Here is a 24,924-nt window from a genome sequence, read left to right on the forward strand (position 1 = left end):
CAGAACACACTGCATCATGTTGACAAGGTGCGCTTTATTTACACACCAAGTGCAGAATCACCACCAAACACAAACACAGACACGTACAAGCATTGCTACATGGTGATCTAGAAAATGTCTGTACATGTAGAAAACGTTGTGCTGCCATTTTTTTGTCTTCTTTGAATCTAAATGATGAAGAGGAGAGAAGGGGAGGGGCTTCAGTCTGAGACTGGACCTGCAATAGGAAACGGGGACTGCAGAAACACTACAGAAACATCAGTGGGAGTCGAGGTGTGTCGAGCACAGAGCCCCACCTGCCAACTTCACTGTCACCGTGAACCTGCTCAGGTGGATTCCGGTCCACAGGTGGGAGCTCCTTGTGTTTCAGCTACAGCGGCCCCTCGGTGCCACACTCCAGATTGCAGCGCTGAGTCGTGACCTTTGGGTGACCAACTTTGCAGGTGTGTGTGCATGAACAGCTGGAAAACAGCATGTTGTGGCTGGTGAGGCTCTGCAAGTTAACAGGCTAACTGACAGATGTGGGCTCAGGAGGGTGGAGAAGGGGCGGAGCCACAGATAGACAGAGTGATACTTCAGTGAGGCTCTGGTACCTGCAGTAAGGCCAGTAGATACAGTAGAACACAGTAGAATATAGTGAAGGTAGAACCCTGTACAGTTAAAGAAACAGACCGGAGAAGCCCATGCACTCTGACCCCCCCCCCCCGACCTTTGACCCTTCAGATGTTTATTAGCCCTCGTGGTGTGAAAAGGCATGTATGCACCTTTGCTCCAGTTCAAACCCAAATGCTGCTCTACAGCATCACCTGTGGCGAGGCACAACTTTGTTTTTAGCACCGCGGGTTCTCGGTTGTCACGCCAACGGCGTTCAGAGCCGCATGATCTGATTACAGGAAGTGGAATTCTACCTGACCACAGACCACATGATCTTTGTCAGGAGAGGTCAAAGGTCAGATTCAGTCTGTAAAGTGCTCTGAGGAACATCTGCTGGGAAGGTCATGTGATCTAATCAAGTGTTATTTTATGTCTGTTCAGCTGGAGGGACGCTGCCCCCTGATTGTTCTGCCACGCTGCTGGACTTCAGTCAAAAGGTGTTTAAAACACCTGCTGAAGCCAAAAAGCCAATCACAGCAGGACAGGGCATCCTTCCGATCGATCCGGTTTAGCTGAGGTCAGGTGTTTGGGCGCCCAGTCTATGCACAAAGAAACCAATAAAATAACATAGAAAACATGATGTCATCAGTTAGAGCGATCAGAAAAGTTCAAAGTGCTAATTGGTCCCATCAATGAAAAGTGGGCGTTGTCACTCTTCGTGACTTCTCAGTAGTGCTCCTCGGTGTGGGCGGGGTCACAGAAGAAGCGAGAGCTGCGTTTGGCAGTCCGAGCCGTGAAGGGGACGGTCTTCAGAGCTGTAGATAAGCGAATAAACAGTCAATCAGAGGACAGCTGACACGCCTGCTGTGGTCACTCACGTGCCTTGGCAACATGTTTACCTGTTATGATATCCTCGATAGCGCCGTCCTTCCCTTCATAAACATGGCGGCTGTCTTTTCCTTGGCGCCTTCTGAGCTCCGTGATCAGCTCCTGCTGCTGCCGCTTCCCTCTGTGGGACGGAGACTGAGAGGGGGAGGGGCTTCAGTATTAGACGCTGTGACACGTCACGTCACCTGATCGATCGATTAGTGATCTGAATAAACCTAAATCTGACCCCTTCAGCCTCCTGACCAATCAGAGACTGTTGAAATCATGAGGACAAAGCGAGGACAAAGAGAATTACTGAGCTTCTGGTCTCCGTGCCTGCCCAGCTGGCCCCGCAAGGCTACATGTGTTTGTTTTGTTTTCTCTCTCTCTCTCTCTGGGCGGAGCTCACTGCGGGCTACTGCCCTTGGCCCACACACCTGTCCACTATTTGAGGCTGGGACACAGATCTTCTCGTCGCTGGATGATTGTACTACAGACTTTTCCTTCCCGGACCTGTGACCTCCCTGCAGTGCGTGTGTGTGAGGCTGGGCGTGAAGACGAGAGCGAGTGTGAGAGAGCTTCCACTTGGTCCCGTGGAGCCTGGATTTTCCCCTCACTGTATATATTGTGCACCGGTGTTGTAAATAAACTGTGTTTGGAAACGTCAACCTGCTCTGCTCTTGAGTCCTTACTCTCAGTTGTGACAGCTTCATTTTTAAAAACAAAGATATAAAGAAACTTTCAGAGGACCGAGGTATTTTAAAAATACCTGAAAACTAAACATTTTGGTTTAATGTAGGAATTCAACATGGAGGTGCAAGCATAAGCTCCTCCTCCATCAGGAGGTCACATCCAGCTGAAATAATGGGAGCTAAGTAATGGATTATGTCATGAAGTTTCACCCTGGTCTCCTCTTCCTCCTCCTGCTGCTCCTCCTGTTCCAGTTTCTCCAACAACATCTGCTCCTGACGCCTCCTCTGCTCGTTCTCCTCCTCTGCCAGCTGGAGACACACAGAAACATATTAATGCAAAACTAAACTCAACTGATACAGGCCCACTATCAGAGAGGGAGCATGGTCTATAGACAAAGGTTACCCACCCTGTAGGCTTTGATGAAACGAACAAAGATTGGGAAGAAGACAGACGGCGGCATCGTCTTTGAACTCTCTCCGAAAAACTTCACAGCATCTTCAAAGGCATCCTAAAGTTTGTATACACACACACACACACACACACACACACACACACACACACACACACACACACACAGACAGACAGACAGACAGAGAGCTGGTTATCATCAGTCTACCTGTTCTCGTACCTTAAAAAGACTAACAATACATAAAACTGATTAAGAAACAAGTTAGAAACATGTGTAAAGCTTGTAGGTTTAGTGTTGGTAGTGTTGTGGGTTTACCCCTCTTCTTCTCCTTCTACCTCTTCTTCTTCTACCTCTTCTTCTTCTCCTTCGTCTTCTCCTACCTCTTCTCCTCCTTCTTCGTCTTCTTCTCCTCCTTCTCCTTCTACCTCTTCTTCTTCTCCTTCTACCTCTCCTTCTTCTAATAATAATAATAATGGATTGCATTTATATAGCGCTTTTCGGGATACCTCAAAGCGCTTTACAATACCACTATTTATTCACTCTCACATTCACACACTGGTGGAGGCAGCTACAGTTGTAGCCACAGCTGCCCTGGGACACTGACAGAGGCGAGGCTGCCATATCGCACCATCGGCCCCTCTGACCACCACCAGTAGGCGGTAGGTGAAGTGTCTTATCACAGGACACAACGACCGAGACTGTCTGAGCCGGGGCTCGAACCGGCAACCTTCCGATTACAAGACGAACACCCAACTTGAGCCACGATCGCCCTTCTCCTTCTTCCTTGTCTTCTCCTTCTTCTTCTTCCTCTTCTTCTCCTCCATCTTCTCCTTCTCCTACTCCTCCTATGTGCTCGGCTGTTTGGTGTTCACAGTTTGAGCTGATTCTGCAGGAGGAATTGCACCTGAATCATGGCTGCGTGGTACCACATGGTGTATGTGTGTTTCTCACCTGAGCAATGCGCGCGTCCTCCTGCAGTTTGCTGAGCCGTGATTCGTTCCTGCTGATGAAGTCTTTGAGCGTAGCGTTGTGCGACACGCTGAACTCTCTCCAGGTGAGCTCCATGCCGCGCTGGAGCTCCTTCACGTCACTCAGCACGTTCTCCAGACTCACTGCACAGTACAGGTAAACGAGCTCAGGTAAACAGGCATCTCGCAGGGAGCGCAGCGTCCTGATTGGCTGTCAGACTCACCTGCGGCGGCCTTGTCCACGTAGTGAAGCTCGTTGTAAAACAGAGACACAGCAGGATACTTCTCTCTCACCACGTTGCTGATGTAATGAAGCAGCGTTTGTGTCCTGTCGGTTGACTTGGTCTCCAGTAACTATGCAGAAAACGCACAACCATGGTAACCGCAGCAAACAACAAGGCTCTAGAGTGTGCTTGAAATAAAGAACTTTGTGATGAGAAGATTGTTCGTTAATCATTTACAAATCAATACTGTCTGTATGGACAGCAATTAAAAACAAGGTGAACATGTAAAGCTGTGGCGTTAAGCGATGCGGTTGGAAAATTTGGGTGCACCTAACTTTTGTGCTGGTGCACCTAAGAAAAAAAGTTAGTCTAGAGCCCTGAAACACACAAACGGTCACAGCTGTGTGTTGGGGCCTATTAAAGCTTGCTCTGGGGCTATGTCCACACTAATGCATTTTTGTTTGAAAACGCATCGTTTTCTCTCCGTTTTGGCCTCCCGTCCACACTGAGATGGCGTTTTCCCCAAGGAGAAATGCAGCGTTTTTGAAATTGCTCTCGAAAACGAATAAATATGAAGACAGTGTATTTGCGTCGCAGTGTGGACAGTGAAAATGGAGACTTTCGAATCGATGATGCATTTTAGTCATGTGATGCAGTCATGTGACCAATTAAACAAAGATAGCAGTTGTTTTGTTTGCTATCAATGTTGACAGCCCTATTAAAGATTAATATCAGCTTGTACATGCTTCAGGTAGCTTTTCTTCAAATTATTTAATTCTCACATGCTTTGGCAACTTTGTTCTTTTGTGTTACTCGCAGCAACAACTCCACCTCATTGTTAGTCCATTTAAAAAACGTGGTGCTTTTCCTTGACGCTTTGCTGCGACGTTTCAAGGAGTTGGAAAGTAAATAAATGGCTGACGGAAATGAAGGGGGCCGAATCTTCTTGCGCTTCACGCAAGTACTGGAATGTAAGCGTTCTCGTCCGTTTCAATGTGGGCGCACAACTCTTTGAAAATAACTGAAAACGCTAGTGTGGACGTGGACTGTTTTCAGATGAAAATGCCGTTTTCAAATCTATCCGGGCTGGTGTGGACGTAGCCTGAGCCTTTTGGTGGGATTCACTGTGTCAGACTATAAATAAACCCACCAGCAGGGGGTGCCTGTGCTGATGTCTGATGGAGGTCTGCGAGAAACTGGTTCAACCCAGCTGCCATGGCAACACACCAAGTTATAAAAGTCAAGAGATCTATGACCGACTCATGTGACACAGGATGTGATGTCATTGCTTATTTTGGTACATAAACTCCAAACATGTCAGGCAGTTAAACGTCAATTATTGAAAATTAAAGCTGTTTAAGTGATAAAGATGCTAAATTCAAAATAAAATTAATTAAAATCATGTTGTGCTGATTGGTCGGATCGGTGATTCAGTGTGTGTGTGTGTGTGTGTTACCAGGTCTAAGCTCTGCAGCTTGAATCCATACACCGCTCCTCTCTTACTGCTGTTCATGTAGTTTCCCAAAGCCAAGATGATCTACGACAACACACAGCAGCTGCGCATGAGTATTGATGACACTGACTGATTATTGATACAGAAACAGAGAATCAGGCAGAATATCCACAGGTAACCTCAGACTGACCTCGAGGATCTTCTTCAGCTTCTGAGAGGACTTTATAGAAACTGAGGCCGCGATCATGGCGTGGAGTTGCTGAAAGGAAACAAGACGGTCAGATGGGTCACACCTGTCGATATACTTGCATACCTTCCTATCTGTATGTCTGTCTCACCGGTGTTAACATCTGGACGTTGTCGCTGAAGTTGCCCATGAAAGTCATGATGGTCATGCGCTGGCTGAGTCTCTCAAGGCGACTGAACTGCATCATGAAGCGATCTTCGTCACTTAGCGCCTCCAGAGGTTTTCGGTCCCTCTCATATTGCCGTAGCAACTTCAACTCAGCCTCCGTTGGCAGGAAACGTGTCAGACACTCTACAAAGTCCACCCGAACGGTCCGGAGGTCAAACCTGGAGAGATGATGGACTGGGTTGATTTGATAGAGTGACTCAGAGTGTACACAGGTACCTAATAAGCCACTTAAACACACCTGTAGAGGGTCACCTGATTGATTTCAGGCACATTGCAGTATGGCTGACTCAGATTCAGCTCTGAGGCCTGAATCTGAAGTCTGATTATCACTGATGGAACCCAGGCCAGACCAGAACCGACTGCTTTTATTGGGGTCATGGGATGCTCACTATGATGCTGTTTAAACTCTAAAGTACTCTGAGACAGAGGAACTTCTATGATGTCATCTCAGGCTGGGTGTGAAGGCAGTTTGTCTGATGAATGGAAGCCACCATGAGTAAATTCTCAGCTAACAGAGGTAACAAACTCCAAATGTTAAAATCTCTGATATCGGAGGCAGAGAGAAGAAGGTCAAGGATCAAAGCTATGAAGAGATCGATGGATCATAAAGCAGCAGCTCTGGTGGACAGAATCATATGCCCACCTGAACTCACCTGTAAACACACTGCTGTTATATAAACATAGCTACATTCAATTTTGCATTTCTGGCACCAAGCTGGCATCGCTGGCACCTGTAACCTGGTGCAGTTCCACCTACGTTTGGATGGCACGGCAGATGACCTCTGACCCCTGGCCGGCCTTCCTCAGCGTGATGGCCAGGTTTTTGGCTCTGTTGGCCTCCAGCAGAGAAACTTTGGACGGAGCTTTCTGAGGAAGCTTCTGTCTGGCCAGCGTCAGGTCCACAGCTGGACCCTGAGCCTTGGTCTTAAACATCTCCTCGAACTCCTCCACGTTCAGGTCCTGAGACACACACAGGTCATCGCAGATTTTAAACAGGTGAAAAGCTTTTGTCAGCCCTGAGTGATGCCTCTTGCTGTGGATGTTACCTGCAGGATGGACTCGTCATCAATGTCATTGAAGATGGTTCCGTTTATCTGACTTGGCTTCAGAGCTACCCAGTTCAGCACCGGCATCCTGAACTTGGTCTGGATTGGCTTCTTTATCTTCACCGCTGTGCGAGACATGTGAGCAGGGAGACATGTGAGGAGAGGACGAGACTGGCCTCAGATTGGTACTGCGAGTGACTAAAGTCCAGCTGTGTGTTCAGACCGATCAATCAGTTTGTGCCAAACTGCTGAAGGTTAACAGGCATCACTGCACCTGTTACTATTGTCAGGTACAGGTGCGACAGGTGAGCAGGTCTGTATGGGACAGACCAACAGAAGTCTGTTTTTCTAACATAACCAATATAGGTCTTCAACTTAATTCATAGATGAGCATTACTTTGGGTCTCATCAGAGCCAATCTATCCCTCGGACTCTATTTTATTTATTTATATCTTTTCTCTTCTCAGGTAAGAGTAGGTATGATCCTTCAGTCTGAACACACATCAGAGAAGTGGGATCAAACATATGACTCTGATTGACAATTGTGGCAGTTGATTAACTGAGAAACCAGCCACTGACTGGCTGCGGCTGGTTTCCAGGTGATGGAGGAATGGAAGAAGATGGAGGGTGGGGAAGTAAGGGTGTTTTGTGAAGATGTTAGAGAAAGTAAACGTACAGAACAATTTGAGAGCACCCTCTGTGAGCAAAACAGAAGAAAAGAAACAACGTTAGTAAAATGGCAGTTAACATACACGTTTATCACACTGACTAATATTTCTGGACTCTCATCGGCTGAAGGTGTGGCATATTTAATTGTAAGGAATAGACAGCGTATATAAAGAGATCTGAACTGTGGTTATTTGTGTAAACTGAGAGCTGAGTTCTGGTGAAGCTGCTGAAGTTGAATCAGTTCTGTAAATTTTATTTTGATAAAATGTGATGGAACAAATATCTCTAATGTCTTTTATTAGTGACGATGGTATAAGTAGGATAACAGTCTGAGATTTGAGCTCCATTTCACTTCAGTGGTTCTTCATCAATAGTACAAACAATATGCAACTTTTTCTGTATGAACAGAACATTAAACTGAGAAAAATCCAAAAAAGTAATACTCTGTATATATCAGCATCCATTCACCAATGGAGACTGTTGGAGATATTTAATATTTAATAAGAAATTAACTTCCCAGAAGTAAATATTAACCACCAGAGAAGACCGTCATGACTGAAATATGCAGACAAGGACTCTATGACCTCTTGGACTTCAAGGACACGTGTTTATTTAAGTCTGACCATCAGCCACCTGCAAACCAAAGCAAACAAAGCATTCATCCAAGGAAAAATGATGCAAACCAAACCTTAACCAACCTAAACTCCAAACCAAACAATCAATGAAAGCCAAACTCCAAACCAAAACAAACCGAGCAAAACCAAACTCTCAATCAAACTAGAGTCCAAACCAAACTAATCCAAGCCAAACCAGCCAAAGACCAGATCAATCTTAACCCTAACCCAAATGTCTTGTCTGTTGTTGTGATTTGGTGATGTATAAGTAAAACTGAATTGAAAATTGAATTGAACTGAATCAAACCAAAACAGTCCGCACCAAACCAAACTCTCACCTAAATCAAATCTGGACCCAACCAAATAATCAATACCAAACCAAACTCTACCAAACCAACCCAACCTAAACCAAAAGAATCCAAGCCAAAAGCCAAACTCTCAACCAATGGTTCGGTCAAATCCAAACTTCAAACCAGACAAAAACAACCCGAGCAAAACCTTGCTCTTAACCAAGCTAAACTCCAAACTTAAACAACCGTAACTCCAAACCAGAGCAACACAAATTCCAAATCAATCCAAATTCTCAACAAATTCAACTGAGTTCAATGTCACCAGTTATCACCACCATCATCAAACAAAGGCTCAGATTCACTGACTACCTGCTCTGCATGAGTACCATCTGGCCTCAACAGATCTTCTATTTATGGCTCTTCCCTGATCTGATGTATTACCTCTCCAACATTTCAGAAACAAACTCTGACTATGAAGAAGACAAATCTACAACCTAGGAAGAACAACCAAAGGTTGAAAACCCCGGCCTCAAACTAACACAGATTCACTGAGATTTGCTGACCCAAACTACAACCACTTCCTTCTGTTCAACCTTTGCAGACCTTAGTTTTTTACCCAAATGTTACCAAAAACCAACTTCTCAACTGAAAGTGAAGAGAACTAACAACTGGCTGAAAAACAAGAACAGCTGGTGTCAGCTGGAGTCAGCATGTTTATAGTTTCTATTATTTTTTTTTCGTAATAATGATGTGAAACTGATGTCTATAGTTCATGTCCTGATTAACTGTAACTGAGTTTACTCCTCACCTGGCTGCAGTAATGTACAGGTGTAGTGTTGGTGTGGTTACAGGGGAAAGGACGGTTTGATGGTCAGGTTTGGTTCAGTTCTACACAGCCCGTGAACCCACTGTTTGCAGTCTCACCTGCAAGTCCAGAGTTAAAGATGACTGTAGGTGACCCCCCTGTTCCTGGGAGTGGTGGGGCCACAGGTGGAGGAGGTGGGGGCATGGGGACGGAGGAGAGCTCACTGGTCCGACAAGGTGGAGGAGGGGGAGGGGGAGGAGGAGGAGGACCAGGTGGAGGAGGTGCTGGGTACGGTCCGTTGGACACTAAAGAGGAGAAAAAAAGACGATGTTATTACTCATTACACAGGTGATACTCAGCAGTAAAGTAAAGTAAAAATCACGAAGGGCTTCACAGAAACGGACATACAACCTCAAACAAACAAAATCAACCAAAAGCAAGTTTAAACAGATATGTTTTTAACTGCTTTTTAAAAGAAATGACTGGGACCACAGATCTCAAACTCAAAGGGAGTGAGTTCCAGAGTCTGGGGGCCACTGATACAAACGCTCTGTCACCTTTTGTTTTTAACCTTGTATGCTGGACAACCAGCAAGCCCTGGTCGCAAGACCTCAGGGACCTGCTGGGGCGATAAGGAAGAAGATGATCGCTGATGTAAATTGGAGCTACACCGTGCAGGGCCCTATAGGTCATGATTATAATCTTAAAACGGACCCTGAACTTGACAGGGAGCCAATGCAGTTGAATCAGCAGGGGAGTGGCATGGGAGTATTTGGGATGCTTTGTCAGAAGCCTGGCAGCAGCATTTTGAACACCCTGTAGTCGTTCCAGGGAGGCATTACTTAAGCAAGTAAACAAGGAATTACAATAATCTAAGTGAGATGAAACAAAAGCATGAAGAATCATTTCCAATTCAGAGCGTGACACAATGAGCTTAGCAATATTTCTTAAACGGTAAAAACAAGAACGAACCAAAGATTTAATGTGTGTGTCCAGCGTCAGAGCTGGGTCAAATGTAACACCAAGGATCCTAATGGAGGGTTTAATATAAGAAGCAAGAGGGCCTCGATTTTTAACCACGAGGGGAGCAAAATTCTCAGGAGCAAAGACAATGACTTCACTTTTATCAGCATTTAGTTGAAGATAATTATCAGCCATCCAATCTCTAATGGAATCTAAGGACCGCAAGATTTGAAGCTTAGAAACATCAGTACCTGCAAGGTTCAACTCACTTGTGCCTGGCATTGGTGGAGGAGGAGGTGGAGGAGGTGGGGCCAGCATGCCTGGGGCTCCGCCCAGCCCCGGTCCCGTACTGTGATAAGCTACAGTCTCAGGGCTGCAGGAATCAATCAAAATCAATCAAAAACAAAATCCTTAGCCAGAAGTTTTAACTGTGAGATACTACAGCTTCTAGGTCCTGTGATTCACCTAGGGGACAGGTTAGGACAGGGTGGAGGTGACGGAGAGGCAGAATCAGCCACCCCTCCATCGCCCTCTCCTCTCTGTGGTTGAGGAGCTCCGGGTCCTCCGGCCTGCTGCGCTTCCTGAGCCTGACGCTCCAGACGACTCTGACGTCGGATCGTCTGGTCCTTTTCCCGTACCATACGCCGCAAGGTATGCACCTGTGAGTTAGCACTGGCATACACATCCTGCAGAGGTAAGCGGTGAAGGTGAGTCAGGGGAAAGCGTGGTGCCAAAGAACAGTCCAACATTTTATAAAACCCATGTTTAAAAAGTATTTCAGCCCTGTAAACTCCACATTATTCCCTGTAGATGTCTCTTCATCATTATCACCATCTGACCTACTCTTATACATTTATTTGCCTCATTTTTTTGCTCCATGGTGACAATGTAAATGTGGTTTCCACAGTAACAAGACTGACCCGGAGTTGGTCCAGCTCTTTGTTGGTCTGCATCAGCTGTTTCTCCAGTTCAACAATCTTCAACATTGCTTCGTTCTCCACATCCAGCAGACGTTCTGACATCTGAAGGCATATAGAGAAAGAAAGAGGCAGGTGAAGGTCAGCACAAAACCAGAGATTTATCATAATGTCTTGTAAGACTTGACTCCTTTGTTTCCACCTGTCTCCCTCCACCTGGAGGTCTTACCGTGGCCAGGTTCTCCTCCAGTTCCTCGACTCTCTCCAGAGCAGCAGTTTTGGTCTCTGCATCCTCCAGTAGTGTCCCGACATCAAATACGTTGTCCAGGTACGCCTGAATCTGAACCTGCAGCCTGTCACTCTCTGTGTGCTTTAGCCGCTGAGGTGAAACAGGTGAGGGCACAGGTGAGGAGACAGGTTTTGGTGAAACACATCATTTTCTGAACAGCACTAGATGTAAATTAAAACCACGTTCTGTCTGAGAGTGACTGTGATGCTCTGATTGTGGGTTTCTGTCTTACCTCCAGGTGTTCTTCCAGGTTGAGTTTGGTAAAGTCATATTGCAAGTGGACTCTGAAGTTCATGTCCTCTACAGAGTGAACCACAATGTTGATGAACTGCATGCAGGCCACCTGGAAACATGTTTCACTGCCCATTATTAACCTGATGATGTCACACCAGGCAAGGCTGACGTTACCAGAATCACACAGATGTAAACTTTGTGAGCTGAATGGATCTTAAATTTCATGCAATTAATTTAAAAGAAAAATCTTGAAATATTAGGTCCCATTTGAGACAAAGTTACCAAGAAGTCGATGTTGTCATCTTCATTCTTAAAATGTTCCATCAACTTTTCAAAACGCATTGACTCAGAGCACACCTGCAACACATCAATCAATCAATCAATCAATCAATCAATCAATCAATCAATCAATCAATCAATCAATCAATCAAACAAACAAACAAACAAACATATGCTGTTTACTCTCTTCTCATTTTCCCAGTTTGTACCTCCTTTCCTTTAATATAATTTCCTCCCATCTGAGACGTGATTGGAGGAAATACAAGGAGTCGAATCAACAGGTTTTTAACAGGAGAGCTCTTTAGTCCAGAGCCTCATTTTATAATAACGCATACAGATGATCACTCTGGATGCCATTACCTTGGCCTCCAGTAACACCATGAGGAAAACCTTTAGTTGTTCTTGACCAGGATATGTCCTTCAATGCACATATAAACAAACATCTTTAGGACTGCAATATCTCTAAAACTAGAAATGTCTTCCTCCCTTCATGGTTTGGTGATTCCAGCTCTGTGGCACACCTGTTTCATACGTTACTTTCGCCTTCTCATGTATCCTGACAGAGACCCCAAGACAACAGGAGGCACAAAGTGGAGAAATGACAAAAGGATTACTTGTTGTTTTATGTTTAGAGTGTGTTGCTCCTGTTGTTGTTTTGTTTACAGTTTTAAAGTTGTCGAAGGCCGACAGGATGATCTCGTGCCCTCCTCTGACCAAACACACTGCGGCCAACAACTCCAAGACCAAAGCCTTTGTCCTGATGAAGAAAATGCATCAAATAAATTTTTAAAAAGCTCTTTATAGAGAGAAAAACAAGCTTCATACACTAATTAACAAACAGTGAACAGAAACAATGTCTACATCTGTGGTTTAACTGACTTTGTGGCTTTCTTCTCAGGAGCTGTTTGAATTCACTCAAAGTTTGTATTTTCTAACACGCAGGTGTATTTTGTTCTCTGCCAGAGAGACAGATACAGCAGTGGTAATATTTATATTAGTTGTATCTGCAGATGTACCTTGGGTTCCTGTTGTTGAGGCTGAGAGCAATTTCATTGACAGCGTGAGGATGAGACATCACCATGTTGAAACCGTACTGATGAAGATGAGGACACAGATGAAGGTCAGTAATGTTTCCAGCTCTAAAATCTAAACTTTACAGATTTAGGACAGGTTTGACTTCAAATTGACACAAACCTTCTGTCACCGGGCAGATTAATTACCTGGTAGTTCATGATGGCTCTCAGACACATGATACAAACGTGAACATCATCTTTCTTGCACACAAGTCGTGAGTTCTTGAGAGTTCGACGACTCGGCAGCGTGTTGGATCGAGTCACCAGAGTCGAACTACAAACAGAAAATTCACGTTAGCGCGCCTAGGTGACTTCTGGTTTTATTCATACATTATGTTCTGCTACCTGATGGAGTGTCGAGCTGCTCGGGGTACAGAGGAGGATGGTGAGGGGAGGCTGCAGTCACCATGGAGATCTTCTATCGAACGACTCCAGGGAGAGTCGATGGACGACACCTCGCCTCCAGCCTCTGACTGTTCTCCATCAAACCTGAGCACAAAAAGGTTGTAAAATGTTTTTAAGTCCCAAACCTGCTCCAAACTAATCACCTGAACACTACATTTCATCTGTTAGTGTGATCGCACCATAAAAAGATCCGACATGTGAAGTTCAAAATTCAGACCGAAGCTCAGAAAGCAAAGAGGAAGCCCTGTCTTTACTCACGTGACAGCGTACTGAGCAAACGACAAATATTCAACCAGAACATCAAGACCCCTATTCTCCTCATTCAGAAACTCTCTCACCCACCTGCAGACAGACGGGAGACAGATGTTAGACAGCCATGAGACTGTTAGACAGGTTAGAGAGACAGACAAGTGTTCTGACAGACAGGTACCCAATGTGGTTTGTACGAAGAGAAATCTCGAGTTCTCTGAGCGTCTGAGTTGATTCCTGAACTCTTCTCCTGAACTTCTGCAGACAAACACACAAAGTGGTCAATATTTTAAAAAAATATAAACACAGGCCGTAACTGAAGCACTACCAGCAGTTTTCTCTGTCAGCACAATAAACTTTAAACTTTGCCATCTCACCTTCCGTGTGACGGCCGGGTCGAGGAAGCCTCTCAGTTTCTGGATGTAGGTGTGAGGAGGATTCTTGACCTGAAACCTTTCCTACATCAAACATAAAAACAGTGGGACTAGATGGGATCAGATATGAAGCCCCACCCACCACAACGCCTGTCTGACTTTTACTGGGGAAAATAATTCTAAATTTCATTTTTTAAAGAAACTTTAAAATGTTATTAAATTTGCTCTCAACTTTATCAGCTGCAGGATTTTGTCAAATCTCAAATCAACAGAAGTCGGGCAAATTACAGACTGGAACCAAAGGTACGGGGACCCAGAAAGTCCAAGAACCCTAGTCTAAACCAAGAGATATGACATATAACCCAGAAATAACTAAAATGAGATACAGGAGAGATGTAAAATGACCGTGAAGAACAAAAACAGCAACAAACAGCTGGAAAAAGACTAAAATTACATAAAATGCCACATTAGAAACACATAAAACAATCTGTTTTGTAAAATGACCAAAATGGGATAACAAATGACCCCAAAGTCACACAACTAATCATATCTGCACAGTTTATGATTCGTGTCTCTTTCAATATTCAGATCAATGAGTTGAAGCTTCTTAACAATTTGTTCCTGCAGTCCCATAAACATCCACCTACCTGATCACAGATCAGCTCCCACTTCTTTTCATTGTCGTAGGAACGCAGCAGACGCACCTTGTCAGGTGGCAGGTTCATTGAATTCTGAAAATCAGACAGTTTTATTGCTCAAACACGTCTGGAAACAAACAACATTTTGAACCCTTAGTCCATGAATACAGACACAAACCCTTAAAGAAAATCAACGTAATCTGTAAATCTCAACCCCCAAACCCTAAATACAGAATGAACTCTAAACTCCCAACTCTTTTTTTTTATTCACTAAACAGCCCAAGACAAAATCTGGATGTTCCAATTCACATGTCTGTACTTAAATCCACAGATTAAATAAAAGAGTCAGTCATACCAAAGGTTGCTCCAAAAACAACAAGATTTGAGCCTTTGAAGATTAAAGTGATGACGATCAGGACTGATCCTGGATCTGCTGGTTCATCCATGAATTTTTCCATGACATCAAACTTACTTTGTACCAGTTTTATTCAGTGTAAACACAATTAAATGATGGCTGTCAACCAACCATGATATGCTACTCCTGCAGGAGCATCCTGCTGTGACTAGTGGACCATGTGACCACCATTAAGTGATTCTTTAGTTAGCTTGACTTGTGACTTTTAGAGATACTGAGTCAGGTCGTATACCTTCAAAGGTCAGCTGTTTCATATTTTCAGTGGATAGCTAAAGTGGCTTACAGCCCTCATACTGAAGCTCATGTCAGGGTGAAACTTTGAGCCCTCCTATTGGTCCAGTCCCAGAGCTGCTGATCATGGTTTCCAGTATCAACGTGTTTCCCCTGTCTGACTTGGCTAATCTAATTCTCTTGTGTTTTTGAAGACCTGAACAAACTGTAGAGGGGCTTTGAGCGTGAATCTGAAGACAAGCGTGTGAACAGACTCTTGAACAGACCCAGCTGGTTCTGATGTGGTTCTGAATGTTCCTCCCTTTAGATCCAGATTCAGACCAGGATCTGTGTCTCCTGAGCCAGACTACATCACAGTTTACAGAATGAACCTGCAGAACTATAGACCTCTAGGACCAAAGACCACAGGAGAAGTGACCTGGAGAACCAGAAACCCAAAGAGGGGAAACTTACAGATCCAGAGCCCTGCAGAACCACAGGCATTTAAAACCAGTAGATCTGGAGACCAGGATCTCATGGCCTGGTGATCAGGTTCTGCAGAGACCACTAACCCACGCCAGACCTGCAGAGTGTGACTGCATATTTTCAGCATGCCTGTGTGTGTCTGTGCGAGTATCCTACCAGTGCGATGGAGAACCTCTCCTCTAGCTCGGCCGGGTCTGGCATCGGGAGTCGAACCGGAGCGGCTCTGGACCGGATGACGGCCAGCTGGCTCTCCATGCTCTCGGCGTTACCCATCACATGCGCCGTGAACACACACCGAGCAGGAACACGGGAACACACCCACCCACAGCAGCACACACACTCAGCACACACACAGGAACATGTGGTCGACCATCACTATGAACGTAGATGGGTGGTCGAGCTGCTGAAGGCCTGTCTCTCTCTCTCTCTCCTGTCTGACTCCTCAGACGATGAAGAGCATCTGCCTCCTCCTCCTCTTTGCCTGTCTCTCTCTCTCTGTCTGTCTCTTTGTCTCTCTCCCTCACCGCCGCCACTGCCGCTGCCGCTGCCGCTGCTGATGCTTCTGCTGCTGATCCAGATGAAGCCTGCTTGGCTGCTGTGTTATTGTGTGTTTGTTTGTCTGAAATGTGTGTGTGTGTGAGCGCGCGTGGCAGATCAGTCGGTTAATCCTCCCCCTCTCCTCCCCCACACGAAGAAAGAAAGAGAGAGTCGGCCTCCCCCCTCTTTGTCTCTCTCTCTCCCAGCTGCAGTCTCTGTGCAGCTTGCTCCACCCTCCCTCCACCCTCTCTCTGCCTCCTCAGACAATGAACCTTCTGCTGCCACAGGCCCCGCCCACCAACACACACACACACACATGCAGCGCTGTGAGTAATCTGACTCTGGATCAGCTGTGTGTGTTTTCATTAGTCTATAATAAACAAGATTTGTTGTTAAACATGTAAATCTTGGGTTTGATCCCACACGTGTTACCATGGACACAGATTATTTACAGCAATAAACCATGTTTCCAGCTTTCAAACATTAAACGTGCTTGTATTGTAGTTTTATGATTTTAACTCTAAAACAACAATATTAAATTACACATGTACCAAAGAAAACTGCAGACTAACGAACACTCCTCCTTCATTTGTCACACAACTTCTTCACAAATAACATTTTTACCATTAATTCAAAAATGACTGATCACCATCTCACAGACGTAACTTTATGTACAGCTACTTTCAGTACCATTGATACTCATTTAGACTCTTTATATAATATCCTATTAGAGCGATTAGAACATGCTGTAGGTATTACAGGTACTGTGCTGCAGTGGTTTGTATCATATCTATTTAATAGACTCCAGTTTGTGCATGTAAATGGAGAGTCCTCTTCACACACTGAGGTTAATTATGGAGTTCCACAGGGTTCAGTGCTAGGACCAATTCTGTTTACAGATACCCAATAACACACACCAATTAGTTAAACTGCAGGAATGTCTTAAAGACATAAAGACCTGGATGGCCGCTAACTTTCTGCTTCTTAATTCAGATCAAACTGAGGTTATTGTACTCGGCCCTGAAAAGCTTAGAAATATGGTATCTAAGCAGATTCTTACTCTGGATGGCATTACCTTGGCCTCCAGTAACACTGTGAGGAACCTCATTTTTGACCAGCACATGTCCTTCAACGCACATATTGAAATATGTAGGACTGCTTTCTCACTTTCCTCTGAAAGCTCCTCGAATATCCAGCCTGAAAATATCTAAATGCCTTCATTAATTTTTACTTAATTACTCAGTGATTTAGTAAGTATGACTTAAAAATGTATTCAAATGTTTTAGAGTTAAACAAAAGCTCATCAGCAACAACCAGCTCTTTTCACTCACTGCATCTCTTCCTACTCCTCCTCAGCAACAGCACAGCTCCCTCTGGAGGACACTGAGAAAACTGCAGGTCAAACTGAGAGGTCTGATTAGTGTGTTTGTGGTAATAGAGATCAATAAAGCTGATTCTGAATCTGTACTAATAAAAGCTCCACCGACCAATCAAACAGCTGAACCGTCACACAGGATGCATCTGCCTTTAATCTGACAAGCTCATGATCTCCGACATTTTATAATGAAAGGTTCCGGCTTTGGTTTCCTGCACAATAAAAGCCTTGCAGCTTGTCTCTTCTGAGAGGCTTTTATTATGAAACATCCGCAGGAAGTGGGGGTTGAACTGCAGATCATAGATGAGCCAAACATTTGGATCAGTACTTCTGTTTGTGTACCTCAGTGTGTATTTGTACACAGTATGTCAGTTTATTTTCTCCACCTCTCCAGGTGTGTCCAGGTGTTGCAATAGATGCCTCACAGCTGCTTGTCTCTCCAGGTGCATTGTGGGTGACTGCATCTGTTTCTTTGTTGTAAAAACAACGGATCAGAGACTAAAACATAAGCCCTGCACGCCAGCCTGCATCACACGCGGACAGGTGAGACAGACAGACGGACGGGCTTTCTCTCTCCTCTTCTCTCTTTCTCATCCCCTCCTTGTTCCTTTTCCTCCCTCCTCCTCCTCCTCTGTTGCTGCAGTGCCTCTCGCCTCCATCCGGTTGTCGTCATGGGAACGGTGCTGTCTCTGTCTCCGGGCTCACGGAAAGCCGCTCGGGGCCCGGAGGAGCTCGCGGTAAAGAAGCCGCTGGAGGAGGAGGAGAAGGACGGAACAAGGAAGAAGAAGAGGCACCCGGTGCTGCTGCACGCGCTCAGCTGGAAGAAACGGCTCGTGGCCGCGCGAGCGAAGAGGAAGGGAGGGAAGAAAGTGAAGCCCGCAGTGTCCGAGCCCAGGCACGTGCAGCAGGAGCGCCGCGAGCCCAGAGTAGCGAAGCCCGGACACAAACACGGACCCATCCCGGTGCCCGTGCCCACGGTCCCAGACCAGAACCAGAGACAGGCCTGGCCCGAGCCGCTCGTGTCCCCACGGAGGGTGGTGGTTCAGGTGGGTGAGTCAGTGAGGGGTGCTCATGTGTGTTGGCAGAGGTCATCAGCTGGTTTCTAATCAGAGACACGCAGACAGACAGCGGGTAAGTGCATGCGCTTGAAGGTCAGAACATTAGGAACAGTGAAGGCAGAAAAACGTGACGCTAAATAATAAAAATGGAGAAGCCGTGAAACCTAACAAAGGAATCAGGAATAATAGATGTAAAATAATTAATATAAATTCATTCATAAAATAAGATTTTTATAAAATGGGGGTGTAAGAAGAATTATTCTGAAATTAATAATAACTAGAAACTCTGTGGTGAATACAGTTTTATTGTGAAGGGTCTGAGGTGGTTCAAAGACAGTTTTCAGTCTAAAAAACCCGGAGGAAAAAAACTCCCATCTGATTATAAAGTTTAAAACATCAGAGGGCACCACACACATCCACCCAGAGGACAGGTTCCACCTACAGAACCTTCAACAGAACCTCAGGTTCTACAGAAACCCAAACACTTTGTTCTACTTCCTGTGTTACAACAAAAAGCTTCCTCTCCTTGCTCCTTGTTTCCTTGTCTTCTCTGCAGGCGTCCACAGGTGAGCTCCTTCGCTGTCTCTCCGACTTCATGTGTCGCCGCTGCGTCAAACTGAAGGAGCTCTCATCCAATCAGATCGTTCTGTGGTTCAGAAACGTGGACCGAGCGTTGCTGGTTCAGGGTTGGCAGGTGAGAGCCCATCTGTGTGTCTGTGCTAGTCTCACCTGTCCAGAGCTGTTATCTGCATTCATTTACCTTAACCTCAGGGTTTAACATGTGTGCTTACATGAAAGGGGCAGGGCTTGTAACTCCTCTGGCCAGTCACGGTGTTTACAGTGGTGACAGCTGAGCGGCTTATTTCCAAAGGAAGACAAACTGTATATTAGAGAGATATGAAGGTTTCAGACATGCTACAGACTGAAAGTAACAGACTGCTGCACACAGAGCACTGTCGGTGGAAACGTGTGTGTGTGTCTGTGTTTGTGTGTGTGTGCGCTTTAACTTCATGTTGTATGTTTTTATTTCATATCTACTGTGGTATTTAATAAACATGTCATGTTACTGTAGGTTGTTGCTGTGTTTACAAACTGCTGCTGAAAATTAACCTTAGCATCGATGTTTGGGCGTTGCATGTTAAAAATGATAAAACGTTACATTCAGGTCATGTTAGCACAGCTGAAAACTGGAGGAGCATGCTTGGTTTTGTTTGGCTTGGTTTGGTTCTGCTTGGTTTGGCTCTGGTTGGCTTGGTTTGGTTCAGTTTGGCTTTGTTTGGTTTAGGTTGGTTTGGTTGGGTTAGGCTTGGTTTGATTGGCCTCCTCAGTTTCTGTGGGCTCGATTATTGTCTCAAGAGAACGTCAGACTTCAGGGAGATCGATGGTTGGTGGCAGCTCTTAGACATGAGCCTCTGAAGCCTTGATCTCTTTCAAATCCCTTCTCCAGAAATTTGCAGTGGCAGTCAGAATGAAGGAAGACGGGTGGACGAATAACTACATGAACAAATCAGTCCTCCTCTTACTTCCAGCATCAAGTCTGAACTGGGTTGTTTAATCTTCAGTTTGCAGCCGTCTGCTTTTAAGGGGTTAATGATGTAATTTTAATAAGGAGAGATCACTTGGATGAATTGAATGTAATTCACTGAGATAGAGAAATTATATTATTATATGTATTCTGCCATTAGACTCTGATGACCCGTCATGGCAAAGTGGACTACCAGTGGTGATAGGATTTAGGACAGGACTCCTGGGAGTCTAGACACTGGTTTGGATGGGGCTCCAATTGAGGTGTCTATGAGGTGGAGATGGGATGGAGATGGGATGTACAAATGAGAGTCTGAAAGGGAGAATGACTGAGAGCATAGATTGAATCTATGCAAATTGGGGGCTGATTGGCTCAAAGATGGCGGGCGATAAAATAATTGGACTAACCATGTCAGTACTGAGATTGACAGCATGGGAACTGATAATGATGCATAGAACAGAAAAAGAGCCTAACACCCAGGAAAGCAGGTAGATGTATGCTTATTGAACTTAGGCATAAGCTTCATAATGATGTCACTTGGATGTCTTCTGCTATTGGTCAGTCATCATCGGTGGAAGTGTTGTGACACTACGAACTATAATAATAATAATAATAATAATAATAATAATAATAATACATTTTATTTATAGGCGCCTTTCAGACCCTCAAGGTCACCTCATAGTAGCACGTAAACGTGAACTAATAGATAACAATGATATTAATCCAGAATAATTCACCTATTAGTTGAGCTGCTCTTTCTGTAGTACTAGTACTGTTGTCCCTTCATTGCCCTGTCATTGGCTGGCGTTGGCCAGGTGGTAGAGCATGTTGTCTGCTAAATGGAAGGCTGATTGTTTGATTGAGATCAGTCCACATTTTGAAACGTGTCCTTGGGCATTGTACCGTCCTCAGAAAGACCACTATAGTGAGTGTAAAACAGCTCTGTATGAGTGTGGATGGACGTGTGGATGGATGAGTGGACAAATGTGTGGACAGATGTGTGGATGAATGAGTGGACGGATGTGTGGGTGGACAGATGTGTGCATGGATGTGTGGATGCATGTGTGGACGTATGGGTGGACAGATGGGAGGATGGATGGGTGGATGACTCTAAGACTGGTTGTAAAGTTCACTCTCGGTTGTCCCCCTGCAGGACCAGTGCTTCATCAGTCCGGCCAGCCTGGTGTTTGTGTACCTGCTGTGCAGGGACGTGGTGGATGAGGATACTGCTTCAGAGCACGAGCTCCACGCCACCTTCCTCACCTGTCTCTATCTCGCCTACTCCTACTTGGGCAATGAGATCTCCTACCCCCTGAAGCCTTTCCTGGTGGAGTCCAGTCGTGATGCATTCTGGGATCGAGCGCTAGAGCTGATCGAGCGCCTTAGCGGCGACATGCTGCGAATCAACGCCGATCCACACTTCTTCACCGAGGTGTTTCAGGACCTGAAGAAGCAGGGCACATCAAGAGCGAGGGAGGCGGAGAAAGATGGGAAACAGCAGGAGAAGGAGGAGTTGAAAGAGGGGCAGGAGGAAAAGATGGAGAAGAAGGAGGAGGTCAGCAAAGAGAAACCTGAGGAGCAGCAGCAGCAAGAGAAGGAGGGGCCGAATGAAGACGAGGAAGAAGGCAAGCTGGATGATCTGGACCGCTAACAGAGAGAGGAGATCGGCAGTGTTTGTTACAGAGACTTGCCCAGCAACCATTGACCCGCCAGGGTCTGAATGTAAACCGCTGTTAGCGCGGCGACTGACAAGCGGCAGGCGCGATGCCAAAAGTTTTATGGACACTAGCTCACTTTAACTGCATGATGTCAATCAAGCTTGTAGACAAGTTACCATGGCAACCCTACCATCTCAAGCCTTATTTTGTTTAGTTGCACAATTTGGCGGCAGGGACAGAAAGCATCACACGTAACAGCAGCATGCTCAGGTCAACGCTGGTTTTGGTTCTGTTCTGAGGTTTTTTTTCTGAGTTGTTGGGGTTTTTTGGGGGGTGGGTGGGTGTTTCTGGGTTCTGCCATTCTTTAAAAAACAAACCATGTATTGTTTTTTTTTTAATGGGACTCACCTGAATGCTGCCCGTCTGAGGCGGTCCGCTGGTTAGAGTTGGGGTAACAGGTGACAACCCCTACAAACATGCAGGTTAGCATGTGGTGATGCATAATGATTAAATCTGGAGTTTTAATGTGTTAATGAAACAGTATCACTTAGTTTTATAAGGACAGAGGCAGTGATGCTGTACGCCCTGTACCTGCACAGGTGTGTGCACGAGTGAGTTCCAACCAGAAAGAAAACCATCTATGTTCTTTTGATAGAGTCAGAAAAGCTGGAGGGGGCAGACATAGAGCTTTAAAACGACTCATTTTTTATTACGTCTGACTCATCGTAGATGGAGGACACTGGGAAATGTTTGTGGTTCATGAACTGCAGGTTTTTTTTGTTTTTTTTAAATCATTGGACGTTGATCAGCAGGACAGTTGGTGATCGTCTCAGCTCTGAAACTGTCCTGTGCTGATCAGCGAGCTGCTTCAACTCGTTTCCTTCCTTTACTTTAGCTGGACTGAAGTTACTCACTGAGAGACAGGGATGCAGGAAAGGTTCCAGGTGTTTCACTTCATGTGGTTGTGCAGATGAAATCGTCTTTGAAAATAACTTGTTATTGTATTTATTCAGCTCATCAGAGCCCAAAGTGTATTTATTGATCAGAATCAATATTATTGAAAGTTGAGTGGAAGATCTCCTCCTCCAGTGGGTTAGGGGTTTAAGATGAAAATCTGACATTTTAACTTCCTGTAAACATAGTCCCATTAACAGAGCTGTGTAAAACAGATTTTCTCAGACAGGTCGTGTGACCTGGCAGTCAGCTGACGTGATTTTGATGTTTTCTGTCTCTGGTCTGAAAGTTGAATGTAAAAGCAGTCAGATCGACTGACCCTGCTGAACCATCATCATAAACAACAAAAGTCAGCTGTGTGTGTGTGACCTCTTATTTCCCTTTTCACCTGTGGTTTCATCTGCAGGCCACACTCTGTTCTACCTGCCTGTATCCATGGAATGAAAGATGAAGGTTTGAACCTGTCTGCTTGTGTTGTTTGGGTAACCCTCGGTCTTCAGACGGGACGAGAGTTCAGACCTGAGTCCCAGTTCATCCTGTTAGCCCTTTAAACTAGATCTTAAATGTGCCACTACGTGCACACTGCTAAATCTGAAGTGGCCAGAAGTTTGTGATGTGATGACAACTGCAGTCGTGGTTATTTCCGCCCCCTGACTGATGCCGAGACTCTGAGAGACAAGACCCTAAGTCAGGGGTGGGGAACTCAAGAGCTGGTGTCCTGCAGGTTTTAGATGTGTCCTACTTCTTCTTCTTCTTCTGAATCTGTGTAGGGTTTATTGGCGGTTGGCAAACAGCAAGATGGTGCATTACCGCCACCAACTGGTGTGGAGTGTTAGATGTGCACTTGATCCAACACAGCTGATTTAAATGACTAAATGACCTCCTCAGCATGGCTGTATCCCAATTCAGGGTCTGCAGCCTTAAAGTACGCAGCCTCAACGGTCCTCAACGGTACTCAAAGACCACTAAGGCCAGAAGTGTGAGGCTTGTGAAATGGGACGGTCTAGCCTCCGTCGCGCTGCCCAGGTTGCCTAGCAACCATGATACTAACAGCTGGAAACGTGTGGTTGACAGAAATGAAGGAGAACATATTTTGTTCATTCGTTTGTTTGTTTCTGCACGAGCTTTGTGTGATTTAATAAGTATCTGAGGCTGAGACCACAGGACTGGAAAACATGATTGTTGGGCTTCATATCTGTACTGAACAGTCATATAAGATTAGTTAGTAAATAACAGTTAGCTCATGTTGTTCATGAGACTAAAGTCAGTGTAAATATGATATGGCCAATATAATAGTTATTATACTAATCATTATTAGTTATTACAGCAGTGAGTTTGAACTCTCAAATCAAATCACTTCTATTGTCACATCACATGTGCAGGTACACTGGTACAGCACAGGTGAGTGAACTCTGTGCCAAACACTGAGCTTCAGTAAAGATTCAACTTGCAGTTATTTATATTTCCTATCACCTTAGATCTTCACTTAAAGACACTCAAGTATCTGTGACAGTGTATATACAGATGTATTATATATAAGAGACAAACATTGTTCTTTTAATATGTTGGCATTACTAAATTTGGCTCAATGCTTACATACATGTGTAAAAAGCAAATGTACGAGCTGTGATAACTGTGTCTGATAGAATGAAGAGTAGACTGATATATGAAATATTCCTTTATTGGGTGAGAAAATCAGACCATGTCATAACTGCTTTAAGTCACACAGAATAGATATCAGAGCCTTAAACAGGCTGACTTCTGCTAAATGGGTCAAACTGGGCAGAAAGTCTACAAACACATAACATCCTTATAGAATATGATGTAACACTATAGATCAACTTACCTCAGAATATATAAAGCATATAAACAATTACAGCAATATGATGCAACAAACACAGCAGTGCTACTGATCCAAAATACTCAAAGCTTCATAGAACTGAAACAAACATTTATTTTTAGCTCCATTCTGCTGCTGATACATACTTTAGGTTTCTGAACATTAAACTTGTTGCTGCCTTTCATAGTGTGTAACTTGAAGGCCCTGAGTACTTTCTCCCACACTGAAAACACTGGATGATAACATTATTTGAACATTACCTAATAAGACTGATTCAGGACAGACAGTTAGTGATGTTAAACTTTCCTAGCAGTCCTTCACAAACAGGGAACAGTCTGTCTATTCTCTCCATCTGTCAGCTGCTGCTGGCTCTTCCTCCTCCTCTTCCTCACACACTG

At 44.9% G+C, this 24,924-nt stretch overlaps 2 protein-coding genes across 5 annotated transcripts; one reads left to right on the top strand and one right to left on the bottom strand.

Annotated features, from left to right (window-relative positions):
- Window positions 1-16,356, bottom strand: fmnl2b (formin-like 2b). 3 transcript variants are annotated; one of them, XM_087851815.1, is made up of 28 exons: window positions 15,736-16,356; window positions 14,478-14,561; window positions 13,834-13,914; window positions 13,638-13,714; window positions 13,466-13,549; window positions 13,148-13,291; window positions 12,950-13,076; window positions 12,746-12,822; window positions 12,393-12,486; window positions 11,733-11,807; window positions 11,449-11,559; window positions 11,157-11,306; window positions 10,931-11,032; window positions 10,476-10,696; window positions 10,280-10,383; window positions 9,167-9,352; window positions 7,346-7,366; window positions 6,670-6,794; window positions 6,381-6,583; window positions 5,547-5,781; window positions 5,399-5,467; window positions 5,212-5,292; window positions 3,756-3,885; window positions 3,515-3,675; window positions 2,561-2,662; window positions 2,364-2,462; window positions 1,494-1,617; window positions 1-1,409 (listed from the first exon to the last, which is right to left on the bottom strand). In XM_087851815.1, exons 1-28 carry the CDS (start codon window positions 15,850-15,852, stop codon window positions 1,321-1,323), a joined length of 3,273 nt encoding a protein of 1,090 aa, XP_087707941.1. In that variant the 5' UTR covers window positions 15,853-16,356; the 3' UTR covers window positions 1-1,320. The 3 variants fall into 3 exon arrangements, with proteins under 3 accessions (XP_087707941.1, XP_087707940.1, XP_087707942.1); XM_087851814.1 differs by having other exon boundaries at window positions 10,262-10,383; XM_087851816.1 differs by lacking the exon at window positions 7,346-7,366 and having other exon boundaries at window positions 10,262-10,383.
- Window positions 16,357-17,824: 1,468 nt separating this feature from the next.
- Window positions 17,825-23,331, top strand: LOC102790568 (cyclin-dependent kinase 5 activator 1-like). Of its 2 annotated transcripts, XM_006791886.3 has the most exons (4): window positions 17,825-18,034; window positions 18,135-18,537; window positions 19,106-19,243; window positions 21,228-23,331. In XM_006791886.3, the coding sequence occupies exons 2-4, from the start codon at window positions 18,163-18,165 to the stop codon at window positions 21,723-21,725; spliced, it is 1,011 nt and encodes a 336-aa protein (XP_006791949.1). In that variant the 5' UTR covers window positions 17,825-18,034; window positions 18,135-18,162; the 3' UTR covers window positions 21,726-23,331. The 2 variants fall into 2 exon arrangements, with proteins under 2 accessions (XP_006791949.1, XP_087708626.1); XM_087852500.1 differs by lacking the exon at window positions 17,825-18,034 and having other exon boundaries at window positions 18,101-18,537.
- Window positions 23,332-24,924: the final 1,593 nt, after the last annotated feature.

Source organism: Neolamprologus brichardi, chromosome 15 (genome assembly GCF_056152115.1).
Source record: "Neolamprologus brichardi isolate AB-2024 chromosome 15, ASM5615211v1, whole genome shotgun sequence".
NCBI classification, from domain to species: Eukaryota; Metazoa; Chordata; class Actinopteri; order Cichliformes; family Cichlidae; genus Neolamprologus; species Neolamprologus brichardi.

Excerpts from the sequence above, each read along its gene's own strand:
- fmnl2b (XM_087851814.1), bottom strand. The coding sequence starts at position 15,852 with ATGGGTAACGCCGAGAGCATGGAGAGCCAGCTGGCCGTCATCCGGTCC. Across the intron at positions 9,353-10,261 it reads AAGTGAGTTGAACCTTGCAG|TGTCCAACGGACCGTACCCA; the intron begins GTACTGATGTTT and ends TCTCCTCTTTAG. Across the intron at positions 6,584-6,669 it reads ATGACGAGTCCATCCTGCAG|GACCTGAACGTGGAGGAGTT; the intron begins GTAACATCCACA and ends TGTGTGTCTCAG.
- LOC102790568 (XM_006791886.3), top strand. The coding sequence starts at position 18,163 with ATGGGAACGGTGCTGTCTCTGTCTCCGGGCTCACGGAAAGCCGCTCGG. Across the intron at positions 18,538-19,105 it reads CACGGAGGGTGGTGGTTCAG|GCGTCCACAGGTGAGCTCCT; the intron begins GTGGGTGAGTCA and ends TCTTCTCTGCAG. Across the intron at positions 19,244-21,227 it reads TGCTGGTTCAGGGTTGGCAG|GACCAGTGCTTCATCAGTCC; the intron begins GTGAGAGCCCAT and ends GTCCCCCTGCAG.